Source organism: Danio rerio, chromosome 1 (assembly GCF_052040795.2).
Source record: "Danio rerio strain M-AB ecotype USA chromosome 1, GRCz13ab, whole genome shotgun sequence".
NCBI classification, from domain to species: Eukaryota; Metazoa; Chordata; class Actinopteri; order Cypriniformes; family Danionidae; genus Danio; species Danio rerio.
In genome coordinates this window covers 27,210,301-27,234,401 of record NC_141021.1, presented here as the reverse complement: position 1 = coordinate 27,234,401, position 24,101 = coordinate 27,210,301, and the positions used below count along the sequence as shown (strand labels likewise).

At 38.7% G+C, this 24,101-nt stretch overlaps 1 protein-coding gene across 3 annotated transcripts in view; it reads left to right on the top strand.

Annotated features, from left to right (window-relative positions):
• The window catches only part of usp53b (ubiquitin specific peptidase 53b), a 66,106-nt gene extending 42,127 nt beyond the window's left edge, over positions 1 to 23,979 (top strand). For all 3 annotated transcript variants that reach the window (XM_087237215.1, XM_087237214.1, XM_087237216.1), the window contains 7 exons: positions 817 to 945; positions 12,479 to 13,142; positions 13,223 to 13,287; positions 16,262 to 16,328; positions 20,566 to 21,365; positions 21,997 to 22,081; positions 23,295 to 23,979. In XM_087237215.1, coding sequence (XP_087093341.1) covers positions 817 to 945; positions 12,479 to 13,142; positions 13,223 to 13,287; positions 16,262 to 16,328; positions 20,566 to 21,365; positions 21,997 to 22,073 — 1,802 coding nt within the window. In that variant the 3' untranslated portion in view covers positions 22,074 to 22,081; positions 23,295 to 23,979. The remainder of the gene's footprint in view (positions 1 to 816; positions 946 to 12,478; positions 13,143 to 13,222; positions 13,288 to 16,261; positions 16,329 to 20,565; positions 21,366 to 21,996; positions 22,082 to 23,294) is intronic.
• Positions 23,980 to 24,101: the final 122 nt, after the last annotated feature.

Below are 24,101 nucleotides of genomic sequence, written 5' to 3'. Positions count from 1 at the left end.
CCAATATGTAAATGCATGTTTTAACAAAACTCACATTGAGTAAAAAAAAAAAAACAATGTGTCTGAATCTGCATGTTAAAGAAATATTTATTTTTCAAAAGAACTCTTTAATATGGATTTTCTCTGAAGAATTTGTTACTCTACTCAGTCTAGAAAATAATTACAGAAGTTTTATGTTTTACCTAACATGGGTCTGCGACAGAGCAACTATGATTTTCAGAAACATTTGTCACAACATTTTTTATTTCCCAAATGATGCATTGTTCTATGGTAGTTAAGCTGTGAGTTATGTTGTTGTTTGGGAAACGCATGCCAGATTAGTTTAATCAACTAATGTTAACAAACAAAGCATTGTAAAGTGTTAATGAACAATAACACTATACAAACCAGAAAAGTTTCAAACAATATCTCAGGCACATATTGTGCCAGAATAACATGCATATTTTTTTTCCAAAATAAATTGAGTTCACCCAATAATGTTAAAAGATCATCATTCAAAACGTGAATTACGTGAGTTTCTCTCCTCTGATGATTACAAAAGAAGATATTTTGCTGGTATCAGGCACCCATTGACTATCATAGCATTTATTTTCCTACTATTGAAGTCGATGGGTCAGTGGGTGATTGATTGAGTTCAAGAGAAGAAATAAACTCTCAAAGGTTTATAACCACATGATAGAGAGTAGACGGTTGTTTTAATTTTGGGTGAAACCTAACCTTAATTGAAACAAACTGTATTATATTTTATAAAAGTTTTTTTTTAAAAGAGTGAGAGCTCTTTTTGTTTTTTACAATTGTTTTCTTTTAATGTCCCAGTTAAAGTGCTTCCAGAAAGTCCAAGCAGATTCCGAGAGTCTTCCAGAGATTTGTCTCACAGAGGAGGAGGAGGACAGAGGAGAGAGAGTGATAGAAGCTACCGAAGATCAGACTCTTTCCAACACAAAGGTATGTCAATGAAAGATGCAAATTTATAAAGAAGTACAGTATATGAGTCATTGCCCAAAAAATAATACAGTTCTGATCATAATTTACACAGTTTAAGGGTTGATGCTTTATTACAACCCCAAATTAGAAATAGTTGTGGCAGTATGGAAAACAAAAATTAAAAAAAAGAAATGATTTCTAAATTAACTTTGAGTTGTATTTCATTGCGGACAATGCAATCATTATTTAATTTATTCCTTATTGCTGATATTGTTTTTTTTGTTTTGTTTTTTTTTCAAAATAAATTCCAATTTTGGTTTTTGCAACACATTTAAAATATAGGAACAGTAAATCATTAACCATTTCGTAATGGTGCCATTCCTTTTTACAATCTTTTGGGCAATCGTTCGGGGTCTTCGAAAATGTTCGAAAATCTCGATGTACATTTCAGCTGTAAAGGTGCCATCACAGAAGTGCAGTTACTACTGACACAATCCTAATACCATGACAGCCCCTGGCTTTTGGACATGTTGCTGATAAAAGTCTGGATGATCCTTTTCTTCTTTCTTCCGGAGCTCACGGCATCCATTTCTCCCTAACAATACCTGAAATACTGATTCACTTGACAACAGTACATGTTTACAGTGTGTGATGGTCCATCCCAAATGACTTTGAGCCCAGAGAAGTCAATAGCACTGTTAACTTCGGCCTTTTGCTCTTTTGGCACAGTACAGTATTAACTGGCATTTGTGGATGTAACTACATATTGTGGTACTTAACAAAGGTTTTGCCAAAGTAGTCCTGAGCCCATGTGGTGATTTTGCTTATAGATGAAGGAGGATGCTTGATGCAGTGTCACCTGAAGGGTCGGAGATCACGGTTGTTCAGCTTAGGCTTGCGTCCTTGTTCTTTACACACTGAAACTCCTCCAGATACCTACTTAGAATTAAAATACTTTTAATTTTGTTACACACGGTTGATGGTGAAATATCCAAATGTCTTTCTATCTTTTTTTAAAGAACATTATTTTTAAACATTTCAATAATTTTATCAAGTATTTGTTGGCAAACTGGTGATCCTCAGCCTATCTTTGCTCCGAAAGGACTAGACCTTTCTTGGATGCTGCTTTTTTACCAAATCATAATTACAATCACCTGTTGACATCACCTGTTACAAATCACATACTTATTTGATCAATTTACTGCATTATTAACCCTAAATTGATCCTGTCCCAACTTTTCTTGAAATTTGTTCAATCATGAGGAACACATTAAGTGATGTTTGTTTTATTGTCTGCAATGAAATACTAGTCAAAGTAAATTTAGAAATCACTACTTTATCTTTTATTTTCGTTTTCCATACTGTTCTAACTTTTTCTGATTTGGGGTTGTACTACTGTGCTTAGAAAATACTGAATTATATTATATTATATATATATATATATATATATATATATATATATATATATATATATATATATATATATATATATATATATATATATATATATATATAGTGTTGGTCTAGTAGACCATGCTTCACTTTTCTATTTTCACAAAGCAGCTTTTGCATTTTGCAGTTCATGGAGATTTGTGTGCTGCACATGTAATACGGTTTCCACTGGTAATAAGCATCAATCATGAGACATCATTCACAGGCCAAAACAGAATTTTTTTTTAGAGGTTTTTTTTTCTGGTTGCTTTTTTGCTGCTTCATATCTCTGAAATGCGGTTTTATGTGATACATTTTTGTGATACATCTGTTGCTGTGAATTTGAGTTAGTATTACAGTATATTAACATTGACTCAAGTTCAAGGTAACAGATGCATAAATGTACAGGTACGTATTCTTAAGGGGGTCTTATTATTTTGACCTTAGCAGTTTTTGTTTAAATATTTTTTTGATTCCAGCCAAACTAAAAGAAAAAGAAAATTTTCCAGAAGAAAAATATAATAGGAAAATACTGTGAAAATGCCCTTGCTCTGTTAGACATCACTTGGGATATATTTGAATAATAAATATAATTTTTTATTTTGTATATAATAATATTTTTTGTATACAAAACTGTATAATATTAATTGATATAGGTATTTTAAAAGTATCAGCTTAATACTTTATTTTTGAAAAGTAGATGATATTAATCACTATTGAGTCCACAGTCAACTAATAAATAAAGAAATGAGATAAAAATGTCTAATTGTGTCAGAAGTTGGCCTAGAAATCTGATTAAAAACTCAAAGAGCATTATTGTAATCAGAGTTGCTTTTTAAATATCTTTATTTATATAAAATAGATTTTTTTATTTAAAACAACATAAGCTCAGTCACTGTAAATTGTGTCTTTTGCTAATGTTACTGTAGAATAATGATACCAAATCAAATTAAAATTAGATCAAAATCACTGTAAATTTTATTAGTTCATATTGTTCTGTCAATGAACTCACAATGTTTCCATAGCCATGTATTTTGAAAACACAGTAATAAAAAAAAAACAGAAAAGGAAATCAATTTTCTGTATCAATTTATTAATTCTACTTCGTCTTACGAGCCAACAACGGTTTATTTGACAGTTTAGAGATATTTTGTGTGTTTGAAAACATGAAAGAGGCAACATGTCCGTGGTGATTGAACTTCTGGTCTTCTTCTGGTCTCGTTCTAACAGACGGAGCTTCTAAGGGCTACTTACAGACAGGAGTTTTGGCAAACCTCCAACATAACAGCAAACCATCTGTTCTATTAAACAGGCTGCAGATAAAAAACATCTGTTTAAAGAGGCTTAAAATTAATGCTAAAGTGCATCCACGTAACCTAATATGACTGAGTTTCACTAGATTTCTCTTAGTTTTGTTTTTGGTTAAAGATGAAATTTGGTAACAATAGTTAACCCCGTTAGATAGAAAAGATCTTGTATAAAAAGACAATAAAAGAGATTTAAATACTGTTGCAGATGTTTGGCTTATTATTAGTTACGTAGTGTTAACTGCTTTCCTTTTTTAAGTCAAGTTAGAAAAAAAGATGTAACTATCATAATTTCTGATAATTTCTTACTTTTTAAATTAAACATTATTACATTATTTATAATCTAATATTAATAATAAATAATTTAGACGTCTAATATGACATCTATGTCTATTTTGCCCAAGCGTTTAGATAGTAAAGTATAAACATATGCAAATATCTATCTGATCCAACATTCATTTATTCATTCATTCATTCATTCATTTTTTTTTTTGGCTCAGTCCCTTTATTAATCTGGGGTCGCCACAGCAGAATGAATCACCAACTTATCAAGCTTATGTTTTACACAGTGGATGCCCTTCCAGCTGCAACCCATCACTGGGAAACACCCATACACACTCATTCACTACACTACGGACAATTTAGCTTATTCAATTCACTTATAGCGCATGTCTGGACTGTGGGGGAAACCAGAGCATCCGGAGGACACCCACTCAAACAAGGGGAGTAAATGCAAACTCCTGGCTCGAACCAGCAACCTTCTTGCTGTGAGGCGATAGCGATACACACTGTTCCACTGCGCTGCCCATTTTATTAAATTACTTGTAAGAAATAAACTAGTGATTTTATTTAGTTGATTTACTTTTTTTATATGTTTGTTCAGTGGCCACAAAATATGAAAACTTCAGTTCTAGATTTAAGGCCAGCGCAAAATTATACTACTGTAGTCTCAGTGTAAAGCACTAAATTTTATGGACAATAATTTGACCTTATTGCATATACATGTATATGTGTAGACGTTTCACTTTCAAACACAATTTATATCTGGAGAATGTTTAAAATACATCAATTGATATACTAATGTACTAATGTTTGTAGCACCCTTAAAACATTTACATAACGCTTTTTGTCAAAAATTGCTACAGTATCTATGACATTCATAAATTTAGAGGGCACAATTTAGGAAACCTTTCTACACATGCAATTTAATTTCTCTTTTTTATGGGAGAATACTGATGAATTTTTAAATAATATTTACCAAGGTTTATTTTTTATTAATTTGCTGTTATTTGTTCCATTATTGAATTATATTTCAAACCATTTTGAGCTTCTTAGGTCACCAGTTCCAGATTATCATCAGATCGACCTGCAAATGTGTGCATTTACTCATATGTGTGTGTATCTTATTATTTTATCAAAAGTAGAAAAAACTAATAGAGTATTTCTATCTTGAATGGCCATAATGGTCAAATTGACCATGCATTTCAGCATGCCTTTTTCAGTGCGTCTGTTGCCTAGCAACATTCTGCTAACAAAAACATCATCTTCTCATAGCAAAAACAAATTTACTTGAATTATGTCTTTAAAAACAACATTTTCACTAGAAAATGTCTGCTTGTGATTGCTGATTTAATGCCGGTCACAGCTGATGAAAGTACTGTCAAATATTCATCTGCAAAGAGCAAAAATTGTTTAAGCTTGTCTATAAACTTTTCCATAACTCATAATGAATGACAATGGAATAAGCGAGTAATCAACAGCTTGCTATGCATTAAAGCAGTGGTCACCAAACTTGTTCCTGGAGGGCAGTTATCCTGCAGATTTTAGCTCCAACCCTAATCAAACACACCTGGACAAGCTGATCAAGCTCTTACTAGGTATACTAGAAACACCCAGGCAGGTGTGTTGAGGCAAGTTGAAGCTAAACCCTGCAGGGACACCGGTCCTCCAGGGCCGAGATTGGTGACTCCTGCATTAAAGGATCCTAAATGCACGATCCAGAGGCGGTTCTTTACCTCTGCGGCATACATTTCTACGCAATCCTTTAAAGGTTTAAGAAACCCTCAAGTTCTTTTTTTGAGACCCTTACAGATTTGTGTGTTGAGCATCAGTTAAGACAGCGTTAGCACTTGATAGCTTTAATTATGGGGAAAACTCAATCTTTTGAGCTTTTGTCAGCTAATTTCATTTCTGTTTTCTGTTTTCATTTCTGTTTTCTCATTTTGTTTCTCATTATTATTCATACAGAAGTTTTTTTGTCCTAAGCTTCTTAATTATTCATGTGACAGCACGTCCTTTCTGATGACAAGGCAGACCTGCCAAGCTGTGAGACCTCGGCCGAGCACAGCACACAGTATTTAGCCATTCATGAAGGGTTGTATGTGTTTGTTTCCATGATCCACAGGCTTTGTTGCATGTTTTTCCCCGCGATGCTGACAGGGCAGATACAGCAAAACTCTTAGTTTGTAGCAAGCATTTATGTCGGGAGAGCCTCACAAGAATTTTAGAATGGCAGTATTTGTCTTTTATCAGTTGAGTTTGTTACCATTCAGACACATCGCCTATATCCATGCTGCTGTGTTTCCTACTTTTAAAATGCTCTGGATTACCGGCAGGGTTAATTGTTGGAATAGACAGGTTAGGAGACCTACTGCACTGCTATCCACTGTGTCTGCATTCAGACCTGGGAATTCAGCAGGAGAGAAGTGTAGATGTACCAATAACATATGTAGCAGGGCATTAAATCACTTACTATTTATTTCTTTGCATTTTAACTTTGTAAACTATACAATTATGGGTCTACTTACAGTTCCCCTTCGGTTGGGGAACTTCAGTGCCATAGAGTGGATTGATTGAAATCCACGAATGGGAGGATTCGGATCAGAAGCCGCTTGTCTGAAAGAGTATTGAACGGGCCAATGAATGCAATAAATTGGCAGCGTAAGCTTGCACAGGTGTGCTTCATTGCCAATTATCCCAGCATATAAGCACACCTGGAGCGAGCAAACACCATCCTTTTCGCTTCAGAGACTTTCTGATCTAGTCGATTAGGGTTCCTACTGCTGTGACCAGCGATTCTGATCGAATGAGAGCATTCTCCCGGTCCAGAGTGTGTACACTCAGCCTTTGCAAAAGGGCGAACCAACCCAGTTGTCCCCTGCTCTGCAGCGGGCACTCGGGCAGATCTGAGGGTTTCAGCGAGAGGTAATCCGTCGCCCACGGGCCCGCGGACCTCCCGCTCCTCTAAGCGCTCTATCCAAGCTTCGGGCGGGGGAAGCGATCCATCTAACAGATGGTAGCCCTTACGCCCGATGACACCGGAGACCAGACGTCCACCGCGGCATCGGAGAGTGGGCTTTCATTGTCCGATGATGATCCAGACCCGCTCGCCCCCTTCGGGCTGGTGAGCGCTGTCACTACGGATCCTGAAACGGACATGTTAGCCGTGCTTTCCCGGGCTGCTTCGGCCGTGGGTTGGAGATGGTTTATCCCCCAGCTCCGCGGCCGGACCGACTAGAGGGGCGTTCCCTTCTTCCCAGAGGTGCACAGTAGGCTCACGCGGTCTTGAAAAGCACTTTTTTCTGCTCGTGCTGCGTGTCCCTCCACCCTCACCACTCTTGACGGTGGAACAGCCAGGGGGTATGTGGCGATTCCTCAGGTTGAGTGCGCGATGGCGGTCAATCCGCGCGGCGCCTCTTCTAGGCGGGGTCCGCCTAGTCTCCCATCCAAAGCATGTAAGTTATCTGCCTCCCTCGGAGCTAGAGCTTACATAGCTGCGGGCCAGGCTGCTTCCGCCTTGCATGCGATAGCCACCTACCAGCGCTAGGTCCAACCCAGGCTTACGAGCTTCGCACCGCCACTGACTTAGCTCTTCGGACTACTGAGTCCGCTGTGTGTGCGTTGGGGAGGACGATGTCCACATTAGTGATCCAGGAGCGCCACCCCTGGCTGATATGCGCGAAGTCGACAAAGTCCGCTTTCTTGACTTCCCCATATTCCAAGCCATGTTCGGCGACACTGTCTGTGAATTCACCCAGGAATTCAAGGTGGTGAGAGAGCAGTTGGTGGGTGATGTCTTATCGGCGGTCCGTAGCCCGCTCCGCCCGCCGTGCCATTCATACCTGCTCCTCGCCGAAGGCGCCCGCCTATGAGAGATGCTCCGCCCCCGCACACGCCTCTGGCGAAGCGAGTGCGTCGGGCACCTCGGAAGCAGGCAGCCCCCCTGCCCAGAACGCCGCTAAGTCCGGCAACGGACCGCGAAGCGTCCCTGGGACAGGCCATCTGGAGAAGAGGGAACTTGCTCTTTCCCCGCCCCATTTCCCCCCGGCGGGGCCCCATTTCCAACGGCACTTTTTTACTGCCATGAAAACATCATGAAAGAGCACTTTTCCCCTTCCCCGGATGTGACAGCACGAATTCTGCCAGTCTGGGACGCGCTGCCTTCCGGCTCGTCAGTGGCTCACAAGCGCTGGGGGGACGATCTCCCTTCCCTCAGCCCTCCAGCCCCCTCTCCGGAGCCAGGGTGCGGAGCCAGAGCGAATCGCTCTCCTCCAGCTCTTCCGCGGGACCCTCGTGCTTCCCGGATCAGCACACCCACTCCGCGCTGCCCCACCGCTGGTACGTCAGCGATTGTAGCGATGACTCCATTAGCGAGGGCTCTGCCTGCCTGGTTAGCGCGGGCCAGCCCCTCGCGGTGGCTCATACGCACAATCAGACTCGGTTACACGATTCAGTTCGCGAAACGGCCCCCCAAGTTCACGGCGTGTTTTTCTTAGGGTCAACCCCCTGTCTGCCCCTGTCTTGCGAGAGGAGATTGCTGCCCTCCTGGCGAATTGTGCAGTCGAGCCAGTTCCTCCAGCCGAGATGGAGAGTGGGTTTTACAGCCCATACTTCATCGTACCCAAAAAGAGCGGTGGGTCACGACCAATCCTAGATCTGCGCATTTTGAACCGCTGTCTGCACAAGCTGCCGTTCAGAATGCTCAAGCAGAGGCGCATTCTCCAATGCGTTCGTCCTCGGGATTGGTTTGCAGCCATAGACCTGAAGGATGCGTATTTCCATGTCTCCATTCTTCCACGTCACCGCCAAATTCTGCGGTTTGCGTTCGAGGGTCGAGCGTGGCAGTACAAGGTCCTCCCCTTCGGGCTCTCTCTGTCTCCGCGGGTCTTCACCAAACTCGCGGAGGGTGCCTTAGCGCCCCTTCGGCTCGCGGGCATCCGCATACTCAATTATCTCGCCGACTGGCTGATTTTAGCCCACTCGCGGGAGCAATTGATTGTGCACAGGGACAAGGTGCTTCGGCATCTCCGCCTACTGAGGCTTCAGGTCAACCAAGAAAAGAGCAAACTCGCCCCCGTGCAGAGGATCTCCTTTCTCGGGATGGAGCTGGACTCGATCACCATGGTAGCGCACCTCTCCGAGGAACGCGCTCGCCTGTTGCTGAACTGTCTGAGGGAGCTCGACAGCAAACTAGTGGTCCCACTGAAGTTCTTTCAGAGGCTCCTGGGGCATATGGCTGCCGCAGCCGCCGTCATGCCGCTCGGATTGTTCCATATGAGACTACTTCAGCACTGGCTTCACAATCGGGTCCCAAGACGCGCATGGCACGCGGGCACACACCGGGTCTCTGTTACTGCGCTGTGTCGCTGCGCCCTCAGCCCTTGGAACGACCCCTCGTTCCTACAGGCCGGTGTACCTCTAGGACAGGCGTCCAGCCATGTTGTTGTTTCAACAGATGCTTCCAACACGGGTTGGGGGGCCGTGTATCGCGGGCATGCGGCTGCGAACCTGTGGAAAGGCACCCAGTTGCATTGGCATATCAATCGCCTAGAGCTGTTGGCAGTGTTCCTTGCTCTCCACCGCTTTTTACCGGTGCTGGAGCGGCAACACGTGCTGGTCAGGACGGACAGTACGGCGGCGTATATCAACAGCATGGGGGGTATGCGCTCTCGCCGCATGTCTCAGCTCGCCCGCCGTCTGCTCCTCTGGAGACACCCGCGGCTGAAATCGCTGCTCGCCATTCACGTTCCAGGCACGCTCAATTGTGCAGCCAATGCGCTCTCACGACAGCTGTTACGCCCTGGAGAATGGAGACTCCACCCCGAGTCTGTTCAGCTGATATGGGCGCGATTCGGGGAGGCCCAGATCGATCTGTTTGCTTCCCCCCGAGAACGCTCATTGCCAGTTGTTTTTTTCCCTGACCGATGGCTCTCTCGGCACGGATGCACTGGCCCACAGCTGGCTTCGGGGCATGCGCAAGTATGCGTTTCCCCCAGTGAGCTTGCTCGCGCAGTTACTGTGCAAGGTCAGGGAGAACGAGGAACAGGTTCTGCTAGTTGCGCCCCTTTGGCCCAACCGGACCTGGATATCAGAGCTCTCACTCCTCGCGACGGCCCTCCTCTGGCGGATCCCTTTGAGAGAGGACCTACTCTCTCAGGGACAGGGCACCATCTGGCACCCTCGCCCCGATCTTTGGAACCTCCACGTGTGGTCCTTAGACGCGAGGAAGACTTAGGTAACCTACCGACTGCAGTGGTTAATACCATCACTCAGGCTAGAGCCCCCTCCACGAGGCGCGCCTACGCCCTGACGTGGAGTCTATTCACTGAATGGTGCGTCTCTCGCAGAGAAGACCCCCAAAACTGCCAGATTAGTGTTGTGCTCTCTTTCCTTCAAGAGAAGTTGGACAGCAGGCTGTCGCCCTCCATTCTCAAGGTTACGTGGCTGCCATCTCCGCTTATCATAACGCGGTAGCTGGCGGCACCGTGGGAAAGCATAACCTCATCATCCGGTTCCTTAGGGGTGCTAGACGAATTAATCCATCTCGCCCCCCTCTCATGCCCTCTTGGGATCTCGCCCTCGTTCTCACAAGTTGCGAGCCGATCCCTTTGAGCCTCTCGAATCAGTATCTCTAAGATTTCTGTCCCTGAAGACAGCTCTGCTGGTTGCGTTGGCCTCCATCAAGAGGGTCGGGGACCTGGAGGCATTTTCGGTCAGTGACTCGTGCCTAGAATTTTGGCCGGATTACTCTCACGTCATCCTGAGACCCCGCCCGGGTTATGTGCCCAAGGTTCCTACCACCCCCTTTAGAGATCAGGTAGTGAACCTGCAAGCGCTGCCCCTGGAGGAGGCAGACCCAGCCCTTTCTTTACTTTGTCCAGTTCGCGCTCTGCGCATTTATGTGGACCGTACTCAGAATTTTAGATCATATGAGCAGCTCTTTGTCTGTTATGGCGGTCGGCAGCAGGGAAGTGCCGTTCGAAACAAAGATTATCCCACTGGATTGTGGATGCCATTTCACTCGCTTATTCGAGTCGAGGTCAGCCGGGTCCCCCGGGAGTGCGTGCACACTCCACTCGGAGCGTTGCATCCTCTTGGGCGCGTGCACGCGGCGCCTCTCTAACAGACATCTGTAGAGCTGCAGGCTGGGCGACACCCAACACATTTGCAAGGTTTTACAATCTGCGAGTGGAGCCGGTTTCCTCAAGGGTATTAGGTAACCCTTTGGTGATTGAGGAAACAACTCGGTAGGGTGTTGAGACACGCTTGCTGCGCCATTTTCCCTAACACGGAGATACATGCGCCCTTTTATCTGTCAGTAAAGTTCCCCGTCAGGTGAGCCCTGCAGATTCCTCCGTGGCCCCCAGCACTGACTCAGCGGAGGAGTCACTTGCTGGCCCACTACGTTGTAGGTCTGCCCGCTGGTCAGCCCACGTTTTGGGTATAGGTGCCTGCTATGCGTGATCCCCACTAGGCGATCCCATATGCTTATTCCGCCACGGTTAAGTCCCCCCCCTGGGCGGACCCGTGTCTTCCCTCTCCGCTAACCACTCTTTTGCTATGCATACTCCCCCTTTTTAGGGCTAGTCCATATGTAAATCCTGCCATCTATCCCCCCTTGGGTAACGGATGGCCTCCGCAGCGTCCTCCCTATCGGGATTGCACGCTTCCCAACATACTGTCGTATTTTCCTAGAATTATCTAGATGCTCACGACTTCCCAAAAAATATATCTAAATCCGTAAGACTTCTGTTGAAGTAGGATAAATTAGGGCCAGGGACACGTTGGAGGACTGCGCCTCCCATGATGTGGGTGCGTCACGCTTGCTTGACTATCCCCTCATCGGGGGCGTTGGTAAGGTGCAGTCATTATGGCGCTTTCCATACTTCTCCCATTCGTGGATTTCAATTAATCCACTCTATGGCACTGAAGTTCCCCAACCGAAGGGGAACGTTCGAGGTTAGAGAAGTAACCCTTCATTCCCCGAGGAGGGGAACGGAAGTGCCATACTCCGTCGCCATAATGACTGTCCCTTAGCTGTTTGAAAGTCTCTTCAGCTTAAAAGGATGCTGTTTGCTCGCTCCAGGTGTGCTTATATGCTGGGATAATTGGCAATGAAGCACACCTGTGCAAGCTTACGCTGCCAATTCATTGCATTCATTGGCCCATTCAATACTTTTTCAGACAAGCGGCTTCTGATCCGAATCCTCCCATTCGTGGATTTCAATCAATCCACTCTATGGCACTTCCGTTCCCCTCCTCGGGGAACGAAGGGTTACTTCTGTAACCTCGAACGTTTGTGCCTCATTTTGTGAGCCAACTGACAGTTGTTCACTTCCCTTTTTTTTCTGCTTTACTGGCCATGCCCAATCGCAGCACTCCACACCCATCATAAAGCTTTTTTTTTTTTAAATCTAAGGTACACTTGAACTAAAAGAAAGGGATTGCATGACCCTTTAAAACACACACAGCAACCCATTGATTATCTCAAACTTATAATCTGAATTGCTTACTAATGAAAATTATTTTGATTTCAGATATGACATATCCACGCTTATCCTCTCCACCTGAGAATGGCCCAAGGTTTCATTGTGAGCAGAGGCCGCGAACTTTGCCCTCACGGGTCTCTCGAACTGAGCACTCTTCTGTTCATCCTCGTGTATCACCCCAGGAGTCTCGCTCAAACCAGGGGATGGCATCTGGAGTCAGTCGTCACGCTGATTCATCATCGCTTTCCCATCGTGGCTCCACAAATCCCACTGAGCGTGGCAAGTCCAAGCCCTCATGGAGACCAGTACGGGAGGTCCTCAATGTAGACAGTGTGCTGAGCGAACTAGAGCGACGACAGCAGCAGCAACAGCAGCAACAGCGTGGAAGCCCTCGATGTGTGCGTCGATTCGCCCATGAGAGGGGGCTGATGAAGGACAAGCAGAAGGGTCTGATGACTATTTATGAAGATGACTCACGGCTGGAGACTGAAAGTCAAAGCTCCCAGGAGTCTCAACGACAGATGATGGTGACCAGGTCTAAAGGTGGAGCAAATGTAGCACAGCGAAGTGATAACTGGGTAATACAGAGGACAGAGTCAGGATATGAGAGCAGTGATAGGCTGAGCAGCGGCTCTACCAATCCTGACTCACCTGGAGTTGAGAACTTTACCGGCAAAGAGCTGAGACTCAGTCAAGATGCACAGCACCTCAGGTAGGAGAAATTAAGTAATGATGTGTATGTTATTTATTCTTTGAGTTACTTGCTCTTGATTTAGTGATGTATTCCCTCAGGGATCAAGGCCATAATAATCAAGATGACTCAAAAATGGAGGCGGCGCGTTCTCCACTGTACCACGGTAAGTATTAACGTTACACCTTAAGCATCAATTCAGATTAATTTGTCTATTCGTCACCTTAAAATTATAAGGTTCTACCTGCCATTTTTTTTTCAAAATTGAGTTATTGACGTATTACTATATTAAATAAACAACTTATTTACATTTTGGCATGTTTTTTAATAAGTTGTTTACATTTTAAGACTTGTTATTTAAAAAAACAAATGTTACATGCATATTATTATTATTATATTGTATAGGCTTGAGCATCAGGGAATATATACAGTATAAGAATATTGCTGGCCAAATTAACATTTTTATTAATTCCAACAAGTATGTATACATATTTGAATTAAATCTTTTGTTGTCAGCAAAAGAAAATCTTTTCAAAAGAACAGTTTTCTTGCAGTTTTCCACCAAAATAAGCAAAGAAAACAAATAGTTTAGTGATGCTACTTTGAAGTATTAGTCTAAACAAAAGTAAAGAACACCTGTGTTTTTACAGGGTGAAATGCTTATGCAGGATTATAACAGCAGTATATAAATATGTACACTGATTATCAAATCATAACAATAATCATAGCAGTCATATTTTTATTAAAAAAAAAATCTAAGAAAAAAATACATTTACTTTGTCTACAGGGTGGGCCATTTATATGTATACACCCTAACAAAACTTATTGGGCATTTCACAAGAAAGACAATGGTGTGCTTGGTTTTAACGTAACTTTTTTTCTCTCATGAGTTATTTACAAGCCCCCTCACATATACTAATGTGCCACAAACAGGACGATAATATCACTAACCATTCCCATTTTATTAAGGTGTATCCATATAAATGGCCCGGCTTGTTGCTGCAAGAATATATACTTGTTTTTCATTTCAAATTACTGTATTTTGTTTGATACTTAAAGTTATTACTAAAAGGCTGATTCAAGCCTGTTAACATTTCTTTTTGCTGCATGAGGTGAACTGTGATATTTATGTAATATAGGTTATAGGGTGCAGATGATAATCTTGCTTCTTTATGACATTGACATAAGATCTAAACGTACTGTACATTTCCATGTAACATTTATAATTCTTATTTTTCAGACATATAGTATTAGTTACCATGGGTGATAGTAAATGCTTTATTAACTTCATCCAGTTTTGTGACCTAATCTAAAATAAGGACTATTTATGCTTTGTAAATCCCTTATAAATGACAATTAAAGTCTCAGTATCAAATTAACATGTACATGTTTCTCTTTTAAAGTAAAGTTTAAATATTACAGTATAACAGGTGTGTCAAAATACAATTAGAAATAAATACAATTAAATACAATTGGATAAAAAACCAATATAGTAATTTAACAATATGTTATGATTCAACATTTCAAAATTATTTAGTTTAAACTGTACAGTAATTTTATTTTACTTAAATTTGCAAATATCTCTTTTTCATTTGATACAGTTTCATTTGTGGATCTTCAAATAAATAGAAATTAATAAAGTCATTTATTTCTTTTTTTCTGTTTATAATATAACTGAGCCTTTATTTATAAAACATAAATAGTCCTCACTTTAGTTTAGGTCACAAAACTGGATGAAGTTGAATTAATAAAGCATTTATTAACATATAAATGAACTATTAGGATATGCCTGAGTATTAAGAGATATAATTGTTAATTAAAATAGTTTATTAAGCATCTACTTACACATTCTGATTGATCTTAAAATAGCACCAATTATTCTTAAATTAGTAGTTTTTAAATAATGTAATACTTTAAATTAATCATTAAAAAATACAATTATTAAGCACATTTGAAATGTGCTTGTGAGTCAAGAATTTGTAGAAAGTTGTAGCTGTTTATAAACTGCTTACTAGCGTCTATTAATGTGGAGTTAATACTTAAAAGATAATGAATTAATATTTGCTAAGGCTTAATAGATGATTCATAGTGTGTAACTATTATAAAGTGTTAACCATTTCATTAAGAATATCATAAAATGTTATTCTATGAAAGACATGTTGCTTTAACCTTCTTTTATTACTGAAGCATACAGTATATTCACAAAATGAGTTAGCATGTGCTTAATCTGCATTTCCAACCAAACTCATTTAAACCTTAAAAGAAATGTAAACATTTGGAGTTGTTCCAAAAGACACACTCATCTACATTTTGTCATGTCTTTGAATATTTTGTGAATTTATGCAACTGTAATTCTCACTAATTCCATGGTAGCACATGGTCGCTTGCCAAAAACTCAGACTATCTGCTTCATCTACTCTCAAAAGGAGACAGAAGCGGCTTAAAATATAAAACACTTTGCCCCACCAAAATATGATGTACTAGATTTGAACACAGGGTTGGAGAAGAGAGAGAGGGAGAGAGAGAGATAAAAAAATGATTTTTTAAAAATGCTTAAATTGCTCTGTGGTTGATTACGATTTTTGAGGCAGTCACAAAAACAGCCCCTTGATATCTCTGTACTTCAAATCTCCATGCACTGTTTCCAAACCTCCGCTGTTTCCCAGAAGTCATGGAATTTTAAAGGCTCTTCTTAGTAAGGATAAAAACTCCAGAAGCTTATGTGGCAGTAGGACAGCGCAAACCGACTACGAGAGTGAATGAAATACTGGAGCACAGTGAAAGCGAAAATGGAAAAAAAAAAAACCATTGAGTTGTAAAATGTTTTCTATCAGCTTACTAAAACCCACATTTCAGATTTAGAGCACGTGCTGTATGCTGTGACTTTATCCTCACATGGAGCTCAGCAGGTTGGCAGGAAAGAGATGAAAAGTCTGTCTATTTATAAATAAGTGAGTAGGATGTGCCCTAGTGAGTGTGTCTGTGCCCACTGTGATCCAACTAGGGGGATTTTGGCAGTTCTTTTTTCCTCTGTGGCCACACACCCATATCAGAGATGCAAAAATCCACATTTCAGACTGCATTGTCTGCTGTTTCATGTCTCAGAAAATAAATGATTTGCTTGTATTGTGTTCCCTCAGGTAAACACTTGGCTAAAATTCAGGGAAAGAACTCAGAACATCTCATGAAAGGCAGTCCAAGTTCAAGGTATTTATATTTTATTTAAGTGGTTCAATCCCTTTATCAAAGTTGTCCTAAAAGTTCTGAACAACACCCATAATTGTCTTTTTGGACAATACAGGAAAAATGTTTTTATCCAGTTTAGATTTTTACTAATATATATTGATTTTCACATTTTGATTAAACAAAAGGTGGAAATTACCATTATTTTAGAGACTTTGAACTTAACACAGTCAAGAGTGTCATCAAGTGTCCTCTTGAGGATGTTATTTTTTTGCAATTTTTATGTTTGCATTTGGTGTTTAACTGTGTTAGTAAAAATAGAGCATGAAATTGCAGACAACTCTTTAACATTGCTTTAAACAGTTTTTTTTCACAATTTCACAATTCAGGGGCTGCATGTATACAGTACACAGAGTACTGGGACTGTAATGAAAGTCAAATTCAACTTTCTGAAAATAAAATGGCATTCACAACCTGTGTAAATATTCTTATCTCGGCCTACCTAAAGTGCTGCTTTGCCAAAACAAAAGTTACTGTTTAAATAAGCAAAACTTTAAGCTTTTGTATTTGGATCTTTATTGCTGTAATGAATATGTTTCTGGCTGGCCAACTATTATTTGTAACCCTAAATGGTGCAGGGTGTAGCTTTTTATTTCTTATTTATATTGAACGATGTATGCCATTGTTTAAATTAGTTATGACAATTCAATTCCTGTGGCTCATTGTTTAAATTTCACATATGTTCACATGTATTGGCCACCAATTGACCTCAACCTTAAAAAAAAAACACTGAAAAAAGAAAAGACATTGCAAAAGACTTCTAAAACAATGCCAAGAATTCAATTCACATTCAAAGATAAAGGCAGTCCAATTAAATAATAAAGTGTGATGTATTTTTTTATATATAAATACAGTTGTACTTAAAAGTTTGTGTACCATTTGCAAAATCTGTTCGAATGTGGATTACGTTAACTAAGACAGATCATAGATAATGCATGCTATTTTTAATTTTATTTAGTACTGTCCAGAATAAGGTATTTTACAGAAAAGATGTGTACATATCAGGGTTCCCATGCTTCTTAAAGTTTATTTTCAGACATATGAATTCAAGGCTTTGGAAGCAAACAGGTTTTGAAAGTGCATGAATTTTATAGTGTTAGTTTGCCAATTGTACTGTTCTGTGTTCAAAGCCTGAACGTAAAAAAAACTAAGAAATAGGGCTGCACGATTAATCAAAAAAAGATTGTGGGTCGACCATACACACAATCTTAATTCAGCTTTTCTGTGATTCAGCCAATTATATCTTCAAGGTCAAAAGAGAAGCATAAAGTGTTTACATTGTTTTACATATGCTGCTCAGCAACACGGACTCCTCCAAATGTTGTTGAAAGTGTTGCATACTGTATTTATAAGGTATGATTTACCAAAGAAATGTAATCAACGTAATGATGTCTTAATGTAACCATGAAATCACACATAAGCTGACACACTGTTTGTTTACTACTGAGAGGACATGCGTGTGCCCACCAATGATGTTTACTTTAGTAAACAGAATCTGCATAGCCAGTGAATAACAGGTACCAAAGTTGTGAATAATGTTCAGTTTGTTGCAAAGTGAAAGTGAAACCGAAAGCTCACACATCATTAAAAAGATCATATCACATTTTAGAGTTAAGATTGCGACAAGCACTTGATGTGTTTTCTCTTTCATAGCGAACACAAAATGTTGTGCATGAGAATAAATGTTTAACAGTGTCAGTATAACTACTCCAGCATATATAGTGTTAAATATAATCCAAGAGGGAATCTGATAATGACAAACGTCTCATTTTACTTGTGAAAAAATTATCTAAAAATGTTGTCAGTGACAAAAGACAAGCATATGTCTCAAACATAATCATTCAGAATTATGAATAGTTGTATTCTGATGTCATCACTTTACTGTGCATTAACAACCAGGACACATTTAAAGTCTGTTCAAGTCCACCATTCCAAGTCTATACAAAATTTAACCAACAGTAGACCTACACATAGGCCGAATATTATTATGGTTGTTTTACCATGTGTCTGAGAAATAACAATAATAGCCTTCTCATATTAACCTTTCTTTTATATGTTCAGAATTGTAAGAAAATCTTCATCTTGATTGTAAGCAAAAAAGTTTTGGCAGAATCATGCGGCCCTACTAAGAAATTCCTAATTTAAATATCTTAAATTTCAATCTTATATATGAACTATGAAAAATAATGTATATTATCAATCCACATTTGAATATTGCCGGTCTGGAATTCAACTAACTATATTAAAGTTCTTTTAACATGAATTTAAAACAGTTGTTTAAAATGGTCAGCATTTTTAAATGACATACAAAACATAATCAGTATGACATTTTAATGTAAATATTAAGAGTAAGTGAAACGTTAAGAACAGGAAAGACTTTCATGGCACTACATGCTCGGGGTGTGAATTACAAAGGTGCTCGATTTGAAATATTAGTGATTAAATTGATTGTCCATGATAGAGTGGGAACCCTGACATATGCTTTACAAGACATAAACTTACATGTAGCTGAAATGATTTTAATAACACTATGCAAAAATGTGAGTACCGTGTTGTATAACTGTTTCTGGGTAATTTAAAAACTTCTACAAATAAAAAAAAATGGTCACACTTTACAATAAGATTTTATTAGTTAATGTTAAAGTATTTGCTAACATGAATTAATGACAATAACATAATTATTAACAATATTTGTACAGCATTTATTAATAATAGTTGCAACTGATGCATCATTAACATTTAAATTCATGCTCATTAACATTAGTAAATGCCCCATGAGTTAACATGAACAATGAACAACTTACATTAACAAACATGAACAAATACTGTAATAAATGTGTTGTTTATTGTTATTGTTAAATAAAATAAAATAAATGGTACCATTGTACTATATGGTTCTAGTAGTTAATGCTACAGTAGTTAATGTATTTACCAACATGAACAACCAATGAACAATACATTTATTACAGTATTTATTGATTAGTTAGTTAATGAAATGCAATTGTTTATTGCTAGTTCTTGTTAATTCACAGTGTATTAACTAATATTAACAACCACATCTTTAGATTTTATTAATGCATTGGTAAATGTTGATCTATGATTACTAAAGGCTGTAAACCTTATTGTAAAATGTGACCAAACAATCACTGCTGTGCAATGAATCTTGGGATAGTAAGGGGGCTTCCAATTGTTGTGTTTTTTGAGGTCCTAAAAACATCAGTTTCCATTTGCAATAAGGTTGCATTAGTTAATTTTAGTTGATGTATTTACTAACATGAATATACAATTAACAATGCATTTATTACAACGTGTATTCATCTTTGTCAATGTTAGTTAATAGAATTAAAGTTATTCAATGTTCCCACTAACTCATGTTGCATTAACTATTGTTAACAAGCATGAATTTGGATAACTGTGTTTAATAAATACTGCACAAGTATTGTTTATTATTAGCTCATGTTAGTAAATACATTAACTAATGAAACTTTATTGTAAAGTGTAACCATGCAACTTTCGACTGATGCAGCATCTGATTTGGGACACCTAAACATATGTAATATACAGCCAAGCCTGAAATGATTCATATACCTAGGGTATCTATATACAGTTGAAGTCAGACTTATTAGCCTCCTTTGAATTCTTTCCTTTTTTAAATATTTCCCAAATGATGTTTAACAAAGCAAGGAAATTTTCACAGGATGTCTGATAATATTTTTCCTTCTGAGAAAAAGTCTTATTTGTTTTATTTCAGCTAGAATAAAATCAGTTTTTCATTTTTCAAACACCATTTTAATGTAAAAATTATTAGCCCCTTTTGGCTAATTTTTTTTTTTTTCCGATAGTCTACAGAACAAACCACTGTTATACAATAACTTGCCTCATTACCCTAACCTGCCAAGTTAACCTAATTAACCTAATTAAGCCTTTAAATGTCACTTTAAGCTGTATAGAAGTGCCTTGAAAAATGTCAAAAATTATTTACTGCCATCATGGCAAAAAGAAAATAAATCACTTTTTTGAAATGAGTTAAGAAAACTATTATGTTTAGAAATGTTTTGAAAACATTTCGCTCCGTTAAGTAGAAATTGGGTAAAAAATAAACAGAGGGTATAATAATTCAGAGGGGCTAATAATTCTGACTTCAACTTTATATATCTAAAAGTAAAATAAATTACTAAATGAGATTGCTCATGTTTCACAGAAGGAAGCTTCGATATTCATCCTGTGGTACCAGGAAAGCAGGCAACACAGAGAAAGACCCGTCAGGTGTGGATCTTCCACTAGAGCAGCAGGAACTTTCCATGCGATGGCACCACAGCCCAGAAAGCCCATTACTGCGCCGCCTGGGCAAGATCAGCAGTTCAGAGTGTAACAGTTCTGATGAACTCACTAACCCTCTGTCAGAGCAGGAGGACAGTGCTTATCGTTCCAGCACCAGTGAAGTCGCTCCACATGAGTCACCGGGTCCCAATCGCTCTAGTTACCCATGGGAAGAATCAGCCATCCAATCAGGACCCTCGATTGCAAGCCACTCCAAACACGCTCAGCGACCGATCGAGATAAAGACTCCACCTTTCCGTCCCAGAATCTTACAGGAACCATCTCAAACAGCTTCAAGAGCATCTGGCCGTGGTGCTCCATCATCTTCACACAGTGGCGCAGTACACAGGCGAATGGAGATCAATGGCACGTGCCCCAGCTCGTCAGACGTGAGCTCAAAATCGGGATCAGACCAGGAAAGAGGGGAGCAGGTGTCCAGCGAGCCCGAGGGTTGGGATAAGCCATCTTCTTCTGTGTCTCCAGGATCTGGAGTGGCGCTGACCACTTATTTCTCTGTGGATAATTGCATGACAGACACCTACAGACTGAAGTATCACCACCAGAGGCCATTGGTCCTCTCCATGCCTGAGCCTAGAGGAGCTGGTAAGGACGGGAGGGATGCGGGACACTCCAGCCGCATGGAGAACCAGTCTGAGCGTGCCAAAAATAAGCCTGAGTCCGGTATGGTAAAGCTTGGCTGAACTGCATTCATATATTGATTTTTAGTGACATTGACTGACCAATCAAACGTTTGGGGTCAGTAAGATTTGTTTTTATTCATTCTTTTGAAAGGTGTCTTATGCTTACAAACGCAAGTTCATGTGGTTTGTAAAAAATATCTATATAATATTGCAATTTTTGTATTATTATTAATTAAAAAAAACTTATTTTCAATTTTTCCTGTGATGGCAAAGCAGACTGTAGAATTCATTGCCATGCGATTCTACAAAAATTATTCTAATATGCTGATTTGGTGCTCTTACTATGATTCATGTTTAAAATGGTTCTGCTGAAAGTTCTCAAAATTTTATTTGCAGTAAAAATATTTCCATATTTAACATTAAAAAAGTTTACAGCCATTTTCGCAAAACTTCAATTCATTTTGCTAAATAGAAATATTATTCTTCATTCTTTTTCCTTCGGCTTAGTCCCTGACTATCAGGGGTCACCACAGCGGAACAAACGGCCAGAAATATTAATGTCTTAAAAAAAATCTTACTCACCTCAAACGTTTGCTTTTAATCAGTAGTAAAGCTTTAATAACATACTAACTGTAGTTAGTAGCTTAACCAAACTAAATGATCCTTTCCAGGCAATAGCAACAATAAGCCCACTGCTAAATGGCACCCTGTCACTTCAAAAGGGCTAGATGAACATGGATATTTGTGAAAGTTATGGTAAGTCCTCACTAGGCTTTCAGATATTGTTATCTGTTGGTCTACATCTACTGTAAAAGTTTGGAATAATACAATTCTTTAAGAATTAATCAATATTGCACATTTGTTTTAGCAATGTACTAATTAAATTATACGTTTTTACTAACAAGTTTCAGTACGTTTGTTAGTTTATGCACTAGAATCCAATATTGAACAACATTTATTAATTGTTTAACCTTATTATTAAATATTTAATACATTTATGAAATATGTAACCTAAATTACTTAATTTAGTAAAAACGTTACACACTGTTAGTTAATAAATCATACTGGATGATCTAAGTTTATGAAAACAATTGATAAATAATGATTCAGTACTTTATCACAGTCTATTTTTTGAAACAAGCCTATATGTGCAGTGCTAGTCATTATTGTGCACTGAATATACTTTAAGTTTTTATATATACATCAACATACATACATACATACATACATACATACATACATACATACGTACATACATACATACGTACATACATACGTAAACATTTTTAAGTACAACTAATGTATACATTTTTTTGACTGTCTAAAATATTTGTGTAGTTTGAAAATAATCCACATAATGAATAAGGGTCTTCGCTACCAAAATTCTTTATCTTTTTTGGTAAATGTGTTTGGTAAATGGGTAAATATTATATAATTTAATATAAAATTTAATTTGAAGTAAATACGATCATCTTGAACCAGCTGTGATGTATTTACGGGATCTCTTGCATGACAAGAACTGCATATACTGTATACTTGATGCTTCAGTCTAGGAAAAGACTTTTATTTGTCAGCTGAGGTCATGTGGACTATTTTAAAACTGCTTAAATATGGATTTTTTAACAGCAAATATGAACTACATATACTGTAGAGCCCTGTCTTGCATTATAAGTAGAGGGTAGGTTTCTTTTAAAAATTCATTTCTCTTGGAATAAAGAAAAAAAGTCAAATACATATTACTATATATAGTAAAATAATACGAACAAGAACATTGACAAGGCTTGACTATTCATACTTTGTAACAACGTGCTTTGAAAGCACCAACCTGTTTGAGACATACTGTGTAACCTAGCAACAAAATTAAGTCATATATGTACAATATACATACTGAGTTTGTGTATTCATACTTTTTTCCCAGTACTTTATATAAAGACCATGCAGAATAATCTGTAGTCTTCTTTCTTATCAGGTCCTGGTGACCCACTGAGAAGTAATGCAAGAGAATTGCCAAAGAAGTTGAAAAATATGGATTGTTTTTCTACTTGTAATTTCAATGCATTTGTATTTGAGACTGAGGGCAGTGTAACAGAGACTCATCCTTTTGTACCCTCTTCCTGTAAATTGTGACCTTCGAGTATCTTATCAAAGCCATCCACAGGAGGGCAGTATGCACTTTGGCTTGAATTTGTGTTTGCTTGTAAACAGGAATGACCATTTTATGCTGAATAACAAAATTATTTATTATCTATTATTGAATTGTGACAGATTTTATATATATATATATATATATATATATATATATATATATATATATATATATATATATATATATATATATATATATATATATATATATATATATATATATATATATATAAGAAAGAAGTATTTTAGTCCTAAAGACAGAGTCTTAAAGACTAAGACAGCAAGCAATTGTGTCGACTTTAATTTCATTGCAAATGGACCTTTGTACATACTCCCTAGAGGTTATTTGTGGAGTGCCTTCCTGCAATTTTATTCATGCAAAATATTGACCTAACTAAAAATGAACAAATAATGTAATATTATATCTGCTATATATTTTTGGAGATGTCTATGCAGTTATTTTTATTCTTTGTTTAATAAACTTCAAATGTTCTATCACTTATGAAAAATGTGTCTTTGTCTGTCTGTTTGTTTTTTGAATCTGAAAAAAAAAATGAATATGTACTTTCAGTCTTTAAAATCCAGTCATTCTTTGCCTGTGATGACAGTGGGCTCTATTTTGATGGTCCAT